The sequence below is a fragment of the Atractosteus spatula genome, chromosome 10 (assembly GCF_055471065.1).
Source record: "Atractosteus spatula isolate fAtrSpa1 chromosome 10, fAtrSpa1.hap1, whole genome shotgun sequence".
In the NCBI taxonomy this organism is placed as follows: domain Eukaryota; kingdom Metazoa; phylum Chordata; class Actinopteri; order Semionotiformes; family Lepisosteidae; genus Atractosteus; species Atractosteus spatula.
The window spans coordinates 962,577-980,075 of record NC_142715.1 but is presented as its reverse complement, the minus strand read 5'-3'; the positions used below and the strand labels follow the sequence as shown (position 1 = coordinate 980,075).

The 17,499-nt window shown below is 47.1% G+C and overlaps 1 protein-coding gene and 1 pseudogene across 1 annotated transcript; both read left to right on the top strand.

Moving 5' to 3' along the window:
- Positions 1-17,499, top strand: part of LOC148824417 (uncharacterized) — a 310,106-nt pseudogene that overhangs the window by 22,295 nt on the left and 270,312 nt on the right.
- LOC148824437 (zona pellucida sperm-binding protein 3-like) lies at positions 2,387-4,608 on the top strand. The gene is made up of 8 exons (XM_088926452.1): positions 2,387-2,944; positions 3,046-3,161; positions 3,237-3,343; positions 3,425-3,599; positions 3,677-3,794; positions 3,974-4,074; positions 4,152-4,225; positions 4,397-4,608. The coding sequence occupies exons 1-8, from the start codon at positions 2,387-2,389 to the stop codon at positions 4,606-4,608; spliced, it is 1,461 nt and encodes a 486-aa protein (XP_088782578.1).

Genomic DNA, 17,499 nt, shown 5'->3' with positions numbered 1-17,499 from the left:
ACGGCTCAAAGTAGTCTATTCTTTGTACAACTTTACTTGCCCGCTGAGTAGAGTTTAAAGCAACGGCAGCAGAAGTAGCAGTAATAGCAACAGCGTGGTTAGAGTGTCACAATACACTCTATGAAATTATTGTGGCTTCAGATCGTTTTGTTCTGTTGAAGCTGCCTACAAGCTCTGAATTGCTGACATTGGCTTTGATCTTTTTTCAGGTTTCATGAAATTCTTCACATATTTGAAATATTTAATTCGGGTTCGCCTAATACACGGTGCAAACCGTACCTGCAGCAGAATGCTGTGGCACATGAAGCCGTTTTGTTTATCGGTTGTAAGGATTTAGGAGCGTACTACAAATCGAGCAAGCGAAAAGAAAATTAAACAGGAGTCACTTTTTGGATTGCTAATTCATTGTGCTCTGCTCGTCTAGGTTCAGATCCCATCCTTGTCATGGTTAAGGCCTGAGACGTGTGTTTTTTTCTAAACGGTGTTTGCATTTGTTTCCTCTTTTACTCCTGTAAACTCAGGATTTTTTTTCCTTGGTGGCAACAATACGCTTCTGCAATACAGTAAATCGTAGACTCCGCTTTCAAATTAGCTGCACCAGGCATTCGGATACAGAAAAACACAGGGATTTAAAATTCAGGAATATGAATGGTCAATTGCTTACAGTTGGGTTTTTACGTTTTCTTATTTAGCGATTTGTATATCAATCTTTTAACAATTCATTAAAATGCTAACAATATGTAAAATCAAAACAACAGCACCGTTAAATGCTGGGGAGACAGGTACAGTAGTTTTTTTTCCAATCAGATTCCAATCTCTAATGCTGTGTGTGAGAGCTTACGTACCTTTCCTTTTCTCACATTTTCTGACAACTATTCCAAAGGGGCACCCTGTCAATTCCGAATACTTTTTAAAAGTCTGCCTGCATGCTTGATTATTGTCGTTTTATTTAGAAAAAGTTCAATATTGATCATAACTAAAGAAAATTAGGATCACGAATAAAAAAAGGGCTGAAGATGCGAGTCGCTCTTGAATCAGAGCTGGGCGACACGGGCTTCTGTTCTGATATGGTTGTACGAGAAGCAGGAGGAATCTCTTCTCTCCTATGGAGCATGAGCTGAAGCAGGAGTGAGACATTGCGTATGCTCGTGTATATGTTAAGGCATGACCTACATCGTAAAACTAAATTAAAAACTAACATTAAGTTGTCAAAGACATTCATTTACATACAAACAAGAGACAGACATAGTAATGATTCTACATTAACTTGTCCTACACTGATCAGACTAATTGAAATGTATGAAAGCCCGTTTCTGCCAGAGAGTTAAAAAAACGCGCTATGGTATCGCAGAATTCCGACTAAGTAACTCAGAATTGCGACTTACTAACTCACAACTCCGACTTTATAGCTCACATTTGCAACTTCGAAATAGCCCATATTTCATTGTCTGTCCTTTTATTATTGTAACGGATTCGGGTTCTAGCTGGCAAGACCTGGGTTCGAGCCAATGGAGTGAGGCACGAACTAGGGTGGGAGCGGCAAGGGCACAAGCCCTAGAACCCGAATCCGTTACAATAACAAAAGGACAGACAATGAAATATGGGCTATTTCGAAGTCGCAAATGTGAGAGATAAAGTCAAATGTCTGAGTTTTTATGTCGCAATTCTATGATTCTAAGTCACAATTCAGAGATACCATAGTGCGTTTTTTTTTACTCCCTGGCGGAAACGGGCTTCCATTGGTTCTCAGTGCTGCGAAGCAAAAGCAATCTCTGGAAAATCAGACAAATTATTATCAGATCATGTCAAAAGCTGATCAGTATTTCTTTACTGGGAAGCAAAGAAATGCTTGTATTACACATTTTAATATGACATGCAATTACACATGAAAATTAGTAAAATTATTTTCATTGCGGTACGTGTTGATAGAACAGCCCCCTCGATAAAAGAAAGTGTGGACGGACGTGTCGCATGTTCCATACTCTGTCTGGCAGCGAGTTTAACACACTGTCCTCGGAAATTAGAAACTAATTGAACAATAAATTAATCTGAGCAAATTTTACACGTGTGGGTGATTTAATTCTGTCGAAATTGCGTGGAACTCTTCCGCTGGGGTCAGATACACACGGGAAAGTGTTCAGGCGACTTCACGGAGTCCCGCCTCAGACTGGAAGCAGGTTCTAATTAGACGCTGAGAACAATCCGGGTCTCTGTGTGTAATTGATTGTGTTGATTGAGCGGTAGTGTGACCATGTGTGTGGTAGCAGGTCCTGCCAATATAAAAACCTAGTCGCCGCGCTCACACTTTATGTTCTCTTGCTTCAACACAGTTTGGTGGTTTACTTGTCTTACTCCTGTAGCAGTTTAGCGGGACGTCAATTTGGCAATGCGCTCGTTTCTCTTTGTGCTGTGCCTGTGCGCAGGGGCCGGGCTCCCCGCACTGATCTCCGCCGGGCCGGCTGGCTGGGACTCTCGGGAATTAGCGCTCCAGGCCGACCTCCCGGCTCCTGAAGACGCAGCCCAGTCGGAGGACTTGAGCCTGGCAGATGCGCCCTCCGAAGACCTGTCTGCAAGCGAGAACGACTCGCAGTCCTTGGCTCCCGACTTTCGCCGCCTTCCCGTGTCCAGAGACGCGTACTCGCCCTACTTCGACAAGGAGAAGATGAAGCCCGAAGCCGGCAGCCGCCCCTTACCCGCCTACATCAAGAGCATCCTGTTTCCTCCCCAGCGAGGGCGGCAGCCGGTTCGCCCGGCCATCGGGGGCACCCGAGGAGTGGCTGTGTGGTGCGACTCCAGCAGGATGTACGTGAGGGTTAGTCGGCTCCTGTTCGGCTTCAGCTGTCGGCCATCGGAGGTGACCTTGGGCAACTGCAGCGTCAGCCGAACCACACGCAGTTACTTCTACTTCATCTACGGGCTTCACGAGTGCGGCACTGAGCGATCGGTAAGCGGGTCTTCATCTACAGGCAGTGTATCGATGTGAGCTGTAGGACTAGTGTCGGGGTTGCCTTGCCTGGGAATATCCCTTCCTCTGTGACCCTGCAGGTTGTCCAGGGCCGCCTGGTGTACTCCAACACTCTCCGCTATGCCCCACCCTCCTCCAGTGCACCTGTGCATCGCTTCATTCCCTTCTCTGTGCCGGTCAAGTGCTCCTACAACAGGTAGGCAGGGCTCTGCTGCTGCTGAGAAGCTGCTGGGAAAGTGACCAGAAGCCCCTCATCCCCTCTGTCCTGCAGGTTCCACTACTCCTACAAGGTTGGCTATGTCCCCACGTGGGCCAGGAGAAGGACCTTCTTCAAGGACCTGAAGAACAAGCACAGCTTTGTCCTGCTCACCACCAACTGTAAGCTCCTTGAGCGAGTGGCTCCTCCTGCCTGCAGGGGGTGCTGTGTGCAGGTGTAATGCTGCCTCTCTCTCTCTCCAGCCCACTGGGTCCGGCTCTCTCCTAAGGAGGAGTACTTCCTGGGTCAGCCCATGTACTTCCAGGCCACTGCCTACTTTGCCACAGCGGAGCAGAGGCTGTACATCCACTCGTGTTACGTAACGGAGAAACCAGACCAGCACTCCCAGCCCCGTTTCCCCGTGATCGACAACTTGGGGTACGGCCCCTTCTGGGAGGAGAGGTGGGCGGGAGCCTTGAGAGCCTGCAGGGGTTCATCCTTGTCCTTGTCCCCAGGTGCATGGTGGACAGCAAGGCAGATGGCTGCCTGTCCAGGTTTGTCCCCTCCAAGCAGAAGGATGTGCTCCGCTTCACAATTGATGCCTTCCTCTTCCAGAAGAAGCTGTCCAGGAAGGTACTGCTCTCAAAGGCCGCTCAGCCTTCCTGCTCTACTGATCCATGGTCTAGATGTGAACCAGACCGTGGCAGCTGTAGTGCCTAGAGCTGCCAGCTTGCCTTCACAGATGGCAGAAGGTCCTTCTCTGTCCCTCTATTGGCCTTGATCCCTTAATGCTGTGACTTTCCCTCTTGCAGCATGAAGTGACTGAGCTGTACATGCACTGTGTCATGGCTGTGGCTCCTGCTAAAGCAACACCAGGGACCAAGTCCTGCACCTACAACAGGGAGGCGAAGAGGTACTTCTGCAAGGAGCCTGCTGAGGGTGCTCTGGGACATGCCAGGTGGAGGCCTCACCTGTCCTCCTCTCCTCCAGGTGGGAGGAGCTGTATGGTGACCATGAGGTCTGTGCCTGCTGTGAGTCCAGGTGTGCTGGCAGCCGGAATGAAGGTGGGTCTGGTTCTCTATCCCTTGTGGATGCATCTCTGCCCAAGAGACAACCATGCTTGGACAACTGAGGAATGATCCCATGCTCAACAAAGGGACTGTTTAGATGAGTAGCATCACTGTGGGACTCTGGGTATAGCAGATCCCTCACTCCTGGGTGCTGCTTGTCCACAGGTACCAGGAGCCTGGTGACCAGCAGTCGGGTGGCTGTGGCACCAGTAGAGGGTCCTCTGGATGTGGGAGCTGACTGGACTGAGGATGAGGAGGGAGACCCTCAGAGCTTCAGTGCGGATGCTGAGAGCACCAGTGAGGATGTGGAGGGAGTAGAGCACTTTGGAGATGTTGGCCAGTGGACAAGTAGGGTCTGGCAGGAGGAGCTCCTGTAGGGGTGGGTGTCCTGCAGTTCAGCTGGATTGTCCTCCTTCTTCCTCCCCAGGTGCCTGAATGAAGGCTCCAGCCTGGCCCTTGTGACTCTTCTGCCTCCACTCGCCTTGTAATGGCAACATCTCAATAAAGCTGTGAAAGACCCTTCTGCCTGCCCTTGTTTCTTTATGGTTTATAGGTTTGAATGGGGTGGAGGAATTCAAGGGGAGTGAGACCCATTAATAAATGGAAGTATTTGTGAGGGTTCCACTTTCAAGAATGCTTCCTGTCTTGCTGCCAATGAGGACTGAAAATGGCTGGAGTAATAAAGCATTGTACTGGGGGAAGATGGCCGCACTATTCCTTGGGCAGGGCAGTGTGACTTTTTTTACTGTGGGAGAGACAGGTGTTCAATATACTGGAAATCCTCCCATTTCTGAGAGGGGTGGTACTTATGGAGTGTGAGTTGCTACTGTAGTGCCCAGTAAGAGTGAGATCTGGTGTCCTATTCTAGGCTGCATTAACTGAGAGAAAGAAACACAAGGAAGGAATTGTCAACAGGGGCTTGGTGTAAAGTAGGCCTTCCCTTCCTCAGCAGAGGAACAATACTGGTGCGTGAACATCCATGAATAATGGTACAGTTAGAATCTCGGAGGTCTTGTCTTATGGATGTTGGTTTCACAGCAGTGGTAGTGGACAGTCATGGGAAGTATTAGGATTGAGACTGGAGATCCCAGTACTTGACTGGGAAGACAGGTGTTCACAACCACCTCTACCAGCAGCACAGACTGTAGATTGAGACTGAACGCTTACTACACAAAGCCTCTCCACTGTTTCAGTGTCCCATGTCATGGATTTCAAGTGAATCCTAGTCTTCCTTTGTGACTACCTATAATTTGCACAAATCCTGCTGGCCCACTAACACTGTCAATTTTTAGCCCTACTGCACTGCCCTATTAAAGCTTCAAGGATTTAGGATAAACTATTTTATATAATGGTTCCAAAGGTGGCTTCTCAAAGCACTTGACATAATTACAATAAGAATACACAGGATAAAACAATTCCAATAGACTGAGGAGACCGTGGATGGTGGTACTAAGGAAAGTAGAAGCAGAGGGGTAAAGAATAGAGCCAGTTCACTAAAGACTCTTCTACAGAACAAGGTGTTGAGTCTGAATTTGAAGGAGTTTAGGGAAGGTGACTCTGGTATCCTTGGGGAGCGAGTTCCAGAGCTGGGGGGCATAACAGCAGAAGGCCCTGTCACCCATACAGTGTAGACGGGCTTGGGGGACAGTTAGGAGACTAGAATTAGAAGAGCGAAGGTTATGATGTGGTGAGTAGGGTGATAATAGATCAAACTGCTACTGAGGTGCAACTGAAATGTGACGGTATGTTCTACAATTTATGCAAGAAAGGGTAATGTTAGGCTTTTATGGAACAGTGGTAATGGCAGCACTTTTAAGGATTGTTGGTACAACGGCAATGCTCAAGGATTCATTTCTAATATTGAGGACAATGGGTTATATACCCATCGTTCTTACCAAAGGATCAGAGACCTTTTGCTATATAAAAAGACTCCTTTCCACCACTAATTTATACAGGTTTGGTTCATTTGGGTTTTATCAGTTAAACATTTAATATTGTATTTGTCAGTTTGTTGATGCCTATATATCACAGTGATCTGCACACACATCTTTGACTGAATATGGGCTGCCAAACCTCTCCACCAAACTTATGTATCACGGTAGGTACACAAGAAGTTTCTTTGTAATTACAGGGTTGGTGCCAGTAGTCAGATTGGGTCAATTGTAAGGTAAGAACAGCATCGCATTAACTGGAGACGATCCAGAGATTAGCATGCAGCTCTGTACGCCAGATTAATACCGATTTGCAACGCGCTCATCTGCTGACTTTAGTCCCCTGCTCAGTAATCACAATGTTCCCAATTGCAATGAGCCCAAGGAAACAGCTGCTGCCCTCTAGAGGACACTGCAGGACAGGACTAAGTACAATTCCTGCAATAGACTAAGCAGTTTAGTGCCAAACTAATGGAACACTGAATCCTATGGGACAGTTCCGAATGTAGTAACAGCTTACTGAAATAATATAAACACCTCGTGATCTTAAGAATCTGTCGCTGTTAAAAAGTATTGTAATAATAACTAAAACTGTACTGCAGCCACAACACAGTAGACCTGCAGCTCCTGTCCTGATCATACAGAAAGATGTCATCACTATGTAGTGTGCTCTCTGAAGGCACCAGTTCTGTAGGGTTTGGGCATTTACTGGGACAATTATTAATTGTAGCAGTAAATCACAAAATGATTCTTTTAATGGCTTTAGAATCCAACCATGCGATATAACTCAAACAATGCACACACACAGGTACTAATACACGAGGATACATTTATTAATACATAGAATATGCATATAAACCTAACAGATCTTATCGAGAGGGTTATCAGAATACAAAGGGTATATATTCAGTCAGTTACCAAGAGTTACATATATCAAGAGGACATACGTTCAGTATATCATTCATTTAGACCATTTCGTAATTGAACTTGGTTACAACTTCTACATTAGATACTCAAAACAAGTACATAACTCTTAGGAATTAAATTGATATCAACTGGTTGGGATAACAATTGAATTCTCGAGCTGTAATGCATTGAAGTTGAATACTCATCCAATCTCTGGGAATTCAGATCTCCTGTGGCCTCTCTGGCTCCGTGCCAGGCTGTGCTGTGCTGCTTGCGACGGTGCCCTGCTGATGCTCACTGACCGGCTAGTTAGTGTTGGCTTTCACTAGCAAAGTTTGTGCACAGGAGAAAAGATGACTGTGGGTCCCAGCAGGTCAGGAAGAAGACCGGTTCGTTCCTGATGAAGTGCTAGTTCTGAATAGTGATTCAGCTGTCCACAGTTCCAACCTGTTCACGAGGCTTGCTGCTGATGCTAACCTCGGGTGGATCCTCTGGTTACTCGTGGCAACCTCCGCTCTAAACTCTTAGAACAGAGGAAAGTTCTGGCACTCGGACACACTGGCCGTTCCGTGGTTGTCCGGGCTGAGTCTCAGGATGGTCAGGAGGCGCGCTGCGAGAATGTCCTGCCCTTGGGAGCCTTCTGCTCCTGGGCCGTCCTGCCCTGGAATTCTTCAGAATTCTCTTTTTCAGAAAAGTCCACTACAGGCTCTCTGTGTTGCCTGTTTTTACCTGGAGGAACTTCAGCTCATTCGTACGGTCATTGCCAATCAGCCGAAAGAATAAAAACATCATTTGTACCTTTATTAAAAAAAAGAAAAACAGTAGTAGTTTATGTGGTAATTTCAGGTACAATGTAAGAACTTAAGTTAACTAGTCCCACAGTAATGTGTGGGGTCCTAAAAATAGAAAAAAAAAAACTTGTAACTCGAAAACACAACAACCACAATGCAAGAAGCCTTCCGGGAACCTAGGTAAATCACTGCAGTAGTCTAACTACTACAGAAAATAAAATGTAAAAAAATTACTTAACGGAACAACTTCCCAACAAATGAACAGTAAAAATAAATCTGGGGAACAACAAAAACACAGAAAAGTCTTTGGTACCCCATCGTGCTCCCTTAGTCCCAGTAGACCTCTCGTCTAAGAAGATATCTCTCAACTATCTGTGTACAGATCAGCAGTGGGGTCCACAGCTGATGGGAATTTAAGTAGTGACCTGCTTCAGCATGCATGGGCTGCAAAGGAAAAAGTAAAGGTTTATTCCATGCTGAAAAGAGAAGAAAACACGACGTGGACCCTTCTTTGGGTGTGACGTGGAATAAACCCTTTACCTGTTCCTTTTATGTTAATTTAGACTGGATCTCCAGCAAATACCTAACAGACTACAATCCCACTACGTAAGGTGTTAAGGACAACCTATACGTAGCAGCATCTAAACTGGTTGCTTTCAGAAGCTAAAGACCTGCGCAGGCTGACGTTGCACAAACACAGGGTGAAACAGGGTTTTGGCATGTTTTCCGTCTCCGCCTGGGGGAGAAGGGACAGTAAAATAGCAAGGAAAATACAAGGGAAGAAAATGAAAAAACAGTGCTCACTGCAAAACAAAATGAAAAAGAACATTAAAAACATATCTAGGGAACAACAAAAACACAGAATCTAACTGTGAGAGCTTTTTCAAGTTTTCAGTACTCCATCGCGCTCCTCTCGTCTAAGAAGATATCTCTCATCTACCTGTGTACAGGCCAGCTGAGGGTCCACAGCTGATGGTAATTTAAGTAAGTAGCTGTGTCAGCATGCATGGGCTGCAAAGGAACGAGTAAAGGTTTATTCCATGCTGAACAACGTTTCGGCAATGGAACCTTCTTTGGGTGTGGTACAGAGTAAAGCTTTACTTGTTTCATTCATGTTAATTTAGACCTGATCTCCAGCAAATACCTAAGAGCACCTAAACTCAAGAGTTGCTTTCAGCAGCTAAAGACACAGGCTACACTGCTCCAGGTAAAGCTCAAACTCACAACCTCAGCATAACTCCACTGGGCGCTGCTGTATAAGCACCACGCACTGACTGATTGCGCCACTGCAGCTGCATGATTTATTTTCCATGCACAGACTGACGTTGCACAAACACAGGGTGAAACAGGGTTTCGGCATGTTTTCCGTCTCTGCGTGGGGGGAAAAGAGTAAAAAAGGAGTAAAAGAGCAAGGAAAATACAAGGGAAGAAAATGAAAAAAAATAGAGCTCACTGCAAAGAGCCACCGGTCATTTGTTCCCAATGTATTTCCGGTGCCTTCATGCACTCTTGTACCAAACGCACGTTCCTTCTGTACGCGGAGCCGATCATTTGCAATTGGGCTGTGCCGACAGACCAGGACGAGCTCTGTCGGCTCAAAAGCAGCGCAGGACCTGCAAGGACAACAGAAAGATTAGCATCCAGCGGGGGCCTCTTAGTGAGCCCAAGATCTCATCAAGAATCGGCTCCAGCAACAATGGGCGCATAGTTCCATTCTCCGACCACTCTCGGTGTAAACAAGTCCCTCCTGGTCTCTGCTTGAATTGCACTTTCCTGCGTTTGCTTTGGTGTAACTGGCTTCCCCTGCATGGGCGAATGTCAAGAAGATCCTTAGTAAGTCATTGAAGAAAACAGAGAAGAGGTCGGAGTGGCCTCTGTCGTTCATCAACGATCCAGTCAGGCAGTACTCCTCTGTAAAGCGCCGTTCGTTCACATCGATTGGCTTTTTTTTGCCTTCATTCGTGCAAGTAGTAAAAGCAGATGCCCCTATTCTGCCGTGACCCGGAGTCGGACCGGGGTTGTTGCGGCCACAACGCAAAGTACTGACCAGTATACGATCACAGCGAGTTACCGAGACACACGGCAAGGCGGAAAAGGTCCCTGGTTCGAAACAGATCGGCTTCTTTTGTCGCCACGCACACTGTTTGGGGATTCGCCTAGCGCTGTGATCAAACAGACCCACTCACCTCTTAGTGTGGCGGGATCTGCACAGTGCATGTCGCGGCGCTTCCTGCTTTCACTTCATTGCGCGTCCTTATGTCTAGTCGTGTGCCGTGCAGAGGCTCTGAAAGCGAGAGCAATGAAAAGGTGCACGGCGCTGTGAAAGAAGACAAAGAGAAGTGAAAGGCAGTCCTTTCTCTAAGGAGGTAGAAGAAGAGCGACTCCCCGTCGGGGAATCGAACCCCAGTCTCCCGCGTGACAGGCGGGGATACTCACCACTATACTAACGAGGAAGACATCACTCTCTCTGACCCCCGGCATCGTGTCCCGACCCACCGTGCTGGAAGCCGACGCGTGCTGTGATTCCTTTACGGAGCAGAAATGACAACCGAGGAGCCGTGAGATCATTTCAGCATTTCGCAGCAATTCAGCATTTCGAAAACACAAACGACCGACTCGGAATGACTTGCTTTTGACACTTTTCAAAGCGTTCTTTGTGCACGACGACTGCGCCGCCTAGCAGCTACAAGTGGGTTGTACAACTTTGAACTAGCAAATGGAAGAGGGCTAAGCCCCCTCTCTTTTAGCCCAGGTTCGATCTGTCTCCCAGAATCACCAGGGCACACACACACACTGTCTTGTTTCTCGTACACGTATAGTGAAAAAAATTAAGAACCCAGGACGAAGATGTGACACTCGAAGAAACTCTTTATTATTTAACCTGTAACTCCGAACCAGTTAGCTCCTAAATTCACTATGACCTGTGACCCTGAGCAACCGTTATTCCCCGCTCAGCCCTCCATCAATCAACATGCAGTTTCACTGCTGACGCACACAAATATTACACCTTCTCCAGCTGTTATGAATCGCCTCTCTTCAAAGCCCGGTGTGTTTTTTTTTGTGGAGATGTTATATATGTCAGAAAGAGCACTGTGATGTCAGAGACACCAGCCAGAGCGCCGGGATCAGAGAGCGAAACCAGGGGAGGTGCGCGGAGCGCATTGCGGAGAGTTATTGATCACTTATCTAGAGACAACCTATTAATTCAACTGAAGAACCGTAGAATTAACGATTAACTTCACCGATTGGTGAGTACTGATTCTTTTCCCGTTCTTGACCCTGTTTTAAATATCTAGAAAATGGTCAATACCGCCTGGATCGATCAATTACAGTACTGGAGGGTGGGTGTCAGGGCCATACAACACTTCTTTACGCAGAGAGTGGCAGGGGTTGGATGTCAGGGCCTGACGATACTGCTTTACACAGAGAGTGGCGGGGGTGGGATGTCAGGGCCATACGACATTGCTTTACCCAGAAAGTGGCAAGGGTGGGATGTCAGGGCCTGACGACACTGCTTTATGCAGAGAGTGGAGGGGTGGGTGTCAGGGCTATACGACAGTGCTTTACGCAGAGAGTGGTGGGGGTGTGATGTCAGGGCCATACGACACTTCTTTACGCAGGGAGTGGCAGGGGTGGGATGTCAGGTCCTGACGATACTGCTTTACGCAGATAGTGGCGGGGGTGGGATGTCAGGGCCATAGGACAGTGCTTTACGCAGAGAGTGGTGGATGTGTGATTTCAGGGGCATACGACAGTGCTTTACACAGAGAGTGGCGGGGGAGGGATGTCAGGACTTGACGACACTGCTTTCTGCAGAGAGTGGTGGGGGTGGGATGTCAGGGCCATACGACACTTCTTTACGTAGAGAGTGGCAGGGGTGGGATGTCAGGGCCTGACGATACTGCTTTACGCAGATAGTGGCGGGGATGGGATGTCAGGGCCATAGGACAGTGCTTTACGCAGGGAGTGGAGGGGGTGGGATGTCAGGGCCTGACGATACTGCTTTACGCAGAGAGTGGAGGGGGTGGAATGTCAGGGCTTGACGTCACTGCTTTAAGCACAGAGTGGACGGTTGGGTGTCAGGGCTATACAACAGTGCTTTACACAGAGGGTGGCGGGGGAAGGATGTCAGGGCCTGACAACACAGCTTAACGCAGAGAGTGGAGGGGTGGGTGTCAGGGCCATACAACACTTCTTTACGTAGACAGTGGCGGGGGTGGGATGTCAGGGCCATACGACACTTCTTTACGTAGAGAGTGGCTGGGGTGGGATGTCAGGGCTAGACGACACTGCTTTATTCAAAGAGTGGAGGGGTGGGTGTCAGGGCCATACGACAGTGCTTTACACAGATAGTGGTGGGGGTGGGATGTCAGGGCCATATGACACTGCTTTACACAGAGAATGGCGGGGTTGGGATGTCAGGGCCATATGACACTGCTTAACACAGAGAGTCCAGGGGTGGGTGTCAGGGCCATACGACACTTCTTAACGTAGAGAGTGGCGGGGGTGGGATGTCAGGGCCTGAAGATACTGCTTTTCACAGAGAGCGGAGGAGGTGGGATACGACAGTGCTTTCCACTGAGAGTGGTGGGGGTGGGATGTCATGGCCATAAGACACTGCTTTATGCAGAGAGTTGAGGGATTGATGTCAGGGCCATACGACAGTGCTCCACTCAGGCCTCTGCTTGAATTTGTACTCCTCCTCTCTCTCCCTACCTCTACCTCTCCCTCTCTCTACCTCTCTCCTTACCTCTCCCTTTTCCCCTCCCTACCTCTCTCCCTACCTCTACCTCTCCCTCTCTGTGGGGCCAGCAGGGGGTGCTCACCCTGCGGTCTGTGTGGGTCCTAATGCCCCAGTATAGTGACGGGGGACACGATCTGGCCCACCAGCGATGAGCAGGTTACCAGATCTAGACAAAGGGGGCAACTCTTAGTCGTATGAGCTTAGTCACACATCGCAGCGATTAAAAAAACAAAACAAACATTATGTCTGTTACTAACGACTTTTTTTTCCTACATTGAAAGTCTCTTTCCCGGGTGATTTTCTAGCGCGACTGGGGCTCTTCATTTCTCCTCGGTGTCTCATCGCGGGTGGATTTGAAACAGACCACAGAACCTGCCGCTGCAGTGCTCTCGGTTAGGGGCTCTCATCCTGCATCACCAATCTTCCACAGGAGGGACGGAGCTGGATTTCTGTCTGGAAAATAAACTCCAGAGTGAGAGAGAGAGAGCAGAGAGGGGTAGGCAGAGGTAGAGAGAGGTAGAGCGGTAGAGAGGCAGAGAGAGGGAGAGAGGTGGAGGGCGAGGGAGAGGGAGAGTGGTGGAGAGAGAGGGGGTTAGGGAGAGAGGGAGAGGTAGAGATAGGGAGAGAGAGGGAGGAGGAGTACAAATTCAAGAAGGAGAAAATCCACAACACAACACAGGCGTCGGCATGCGTGGGCTACAAAAGGAACAAGTAAAATGTTTCTTCCGGGCTGAAAAGAGAAGGAAGGAAAACACACCGTTGCGGCGCTACGACACGAAGACGCCGAGCCAGTGAGCACAGCAAACCCAACCTGTTCTCACAAGTTGCCTGCGCTTCATGCGAAATAAAAGCTGCTGAGCTAAATCAGGAAAGCGGTAACTATTAGGACTGCTCACTGTTCATCAGGCTGGGACAGTAGATCACACACTGTATTATTATTACTGAGAGAGAGGCTCACTGTCTGTTCCTCAGGCTGGGACAGGAGATCGCACACTGTATTATTATTATTGAGAGACAGGCTCACTGTCTGTTCCTCAGGCTGGAACAGGAGATCACACACTGTATTATTATTATTGAGAGAAAGGCTCACTGTTCCTCAGGCTGGGACAGGAGATCACACACTGTATTATAATTATTGAGAGACAGGCTCACTTTCTGTTCCCCAGACTGGAACAGGAGATCACACACTGTATTATAATTATTGAGAAACAGGCTCACTGTCTGTTCCCCAGGCTGGGACAGGAGATCCCACACTGTATTATAATTATTGAGAAACAGGCTCACTGTGTCTTCGTTTAGGCTGGGACAGTATATCACACACTGTATTATTATTACTGAGAGAGAGGCTCACTGTCTGTTCCTCAGACTGGGACAGGAGATCACACTGTATTATTATTATTAATATTACTGAGAATCTGGCTCACTGTTCCTCAGGCTGGGACAGGAGATCACACACTGTATTATTATTATTGAGAGACGGGCTCATTGTCTGTTCCTCTGGCTGGGACAGGGGATCACACAGTGTATTATTATTATTTAGAGACAGGCTCACTGTCTGTTTCTCAGAGTTGGACAGGAGATCCCACACTGAATTATTATTATAGAGAGACAGGCTCACTGTATGTTCCCCAGGCTGGGACAGGAGAAAACACTGTATTATTATTATTGAGAGACAGGCTCACTGTCTGTTCCCCAGGCTGGGACAGGAGAAAACACTGTATTATTATTGAGAGACAAACTCACTGTCTGTTCCTCAGGCTGGGACAGTAGATCACACTGTATTATTATTATTATTGAGAGTCTGGCTCACTGTTCCCCAGGCTGGGACAGGAGATCACACACTGGATTATTATTATTGAGAGACAGGCTCACTGTCTGTTCCTCAGGCTGGGACAGGAGATCACACACTGTATTATTATTATTGAGAGACAGGCTCACAGACTGTTCATCAGGCTGGGACAGGAGATCACACACTGTATTATTATTATTGAGAGAAAGGCTCACTGTTCCTCAGGCTGGGACAGGAGATCACACACTGTATTATTATTATTGAGAGACAGGCTCACTTTCTGTTCCCCAGACTGGAACAGGAGATCACACACTGTATTATTATTATTGAGAGACAGACTCACAGTCTGTTCCCCAGGCTGGGACAGGAGATCCCACACTGTATTATATTTATTGAGAAACAGGCTCACTGTGTCTTCGTTTAGGCTGGGACAGTATATCACACACTGTATTATTATTACTGAGAGAGAGGCTCACTGTCTGTTCCTCAGGCTGGGACAGGAGATCACACACTGCATTATTATTACTGAGAGACAGGCTCACTGTCTGTACCTCAGGCTGGGACAGTAGATCACACTGTAATATTATTATTAATATTACTGAGAATCTGGCTCACTGTTCCCCAGGCTGGGACAGGAGATCCCACACTGTATTATTATTATTTCGAGACAGGCTCACTGTTTCTTCCTCAGGCTGGGACAGGAGATCCCACACTGAATTATTATTATTGAGAGACGGGCTCATTGTCTGTTCCTCTGGCTGGGACAGGGGATCACACAGTGTATTATTATTATTGAGAGACAGGTTCAATGTCTGTTCCTCAGGCTGGGACAGAGGATCACACACTGTATTATTATTATTGAGAGACAGTCTCACTGTCTGTTCCCCAGGCTGGGACAGGAGAAAACACTGTATTATTATTATTATTGAGAGACAGGCTCACTGTCTGTTCCCCAGGCTGGGACAGGAGAAAACACTGTATTATTATTGAGAGACAAACTCACTGTCTGTTCCTCAGGCTGGGACAGTAGATCACACTGTATTATTATTATTATTGAGAGTCTGGCTCACTGTTCCCCAGGCTGGGACAGGAGATCACACACTGGATTATTATTATTGAGAGACAGGCTCACTGTCTGTTCCTCAGGCTGGGACAGGAGATCGCACACTGTATTATTATTATTGAGAGACAGGCTCACTGTCTGTTCCTCAGGCTGGAACAGGATATCACACACTGTATTATTATTATTGAGAGACAGGCTCACTGTTCCTCAGGCTGGGACAGGAGATCACACACTGTATTATTATTATTGAGAGACAGGCTCACTTTCTGTTCCCCAGACTGGAACAGGAGATCACACACTGTATTATTATTATTGAGAGATAGGCTCACAGTCTGTTCATCAGGCTGGGACAGGAGATCACACACTGCATTATTATTACTGAGAGACAGGCTCACTGTCTGTACCTCAGGCTGGGACAGTAGATCACACTGTATTATTATTATTAATATTACTGAGAATCTGGCTCACTGTTCCCCAGGCTGGGACAGGAGATCCCACGCTGTATTATTATTATTTCGAGACAGGCTCACTGTTTCTTCCTCAAGCTGAGACAGGACATCACAAACTGTATTATTATTGATTGACAGGCTCACTGTTCCTCAGGCTGGGACAGGAGATCACACACTGTATTATTATTATTGAGAGACGGGCTCATTGTCTGTTCCTCTGGCTAGGACAGGGGATCACACAGTGTATTATTATTATTGAGAGACAGGTTCACTGTCTGTTCCTCAGGCTGGGATAGAGGATCACACACTGTATTATTATTATTTAGAGACAGGCTCACTGTCTGTTTCTCAGAGTTGGACAGGAGATCCCACACTGAATTATTATTATAGAGAGACAGGCTCACTGTATGTTCCCCAGGCTGGGTCATGAGCTCACACAGTATTATTATTATTGAGAGACAGTCTCACTGTCTGTTCCCCAGGCTGGGACAGGAGAAAACACTGTATTATTATTGAGAGACAAACTCACTGTCTGTTCCTCAGGCTGGGACAGTAGATCACACTGTATTATTATTGAGACAGGCTCACTGTCTGTTCCTCAGGCTGGGACAGTAGATCACACTGTATTCTTCTTCTTCTTCTTTTTCACAGCCTTAGTCCCAGACTGTCCTGGGGTCAGCTGCTTTGGTTGCTCTTCTCCATTTGTCTCTGTCGAGCACATCTTCCTCACTCACTTCACATACCTCCATATCTTTTCTCATACAATCTATCCATCTCTTTCTAGGCCTGCCTCTTCCTCTGTTACCTTCCACCTCAAATTCCATTACCCTCTTTGTTACTTCCTCAATGTCCCTCCTCATGATATGTCCATACCACCGTAACCTCGCCTCTCGCATCTTCTCAACCACATCCATCACCCTACATCGTCTACGGATTTCTTCATATCTGATCTTATCCTTCATTGAAATCTGCAGAATCCATCTCAACATCCTCATTTCAGTTCTTCTCATCAAGTTCTCTTCCCTCTTTCCAACTGCCAAGCATTCAGCTCCATATAGTAGTACAGGTCTAATCACAGTCTTGTACATTTTGCACTTTAACTTTCTGGGAATTTTCCTGTCACAGATTATTCCAGTTATTTCTCTCCACTTGTTCCATCCAGCTTTCACTCTTTGTTTTACTGCCTCCAGTGTTTCTCCTCCCTTTACCAGTTTTGATCCAAGGTATTTAAAGCCATCAACTTGTTTCAGTTTTCCTCCATTTGTCTCCTCAACATTGGTCATAGTATCTCCTCTTCGCTCCATTACCATTATTTCAGATTTTTCTGCATTCATTTTCAGTCCACCCTTTTCCAGACTTCTCTGCCATTTGAACACTTTCTCCTGCAGTTCTACTTCTGAATCTGCCATCAGTGCCACATCATCAGCAAAGATGAGTTCCCAAGGCACTTCTGTTCTTACCTCCTCTGTCAGTGTGTCAATAATGTTTATGAAAAGGAAAGGACTTAGTGCTGATCCTTGGTGTACTCCAACTGTGATTTCAAACTCTTTTGTCTCTCCCTGTTGTGTTATCATCTTCATAGTTGCATCTCTATA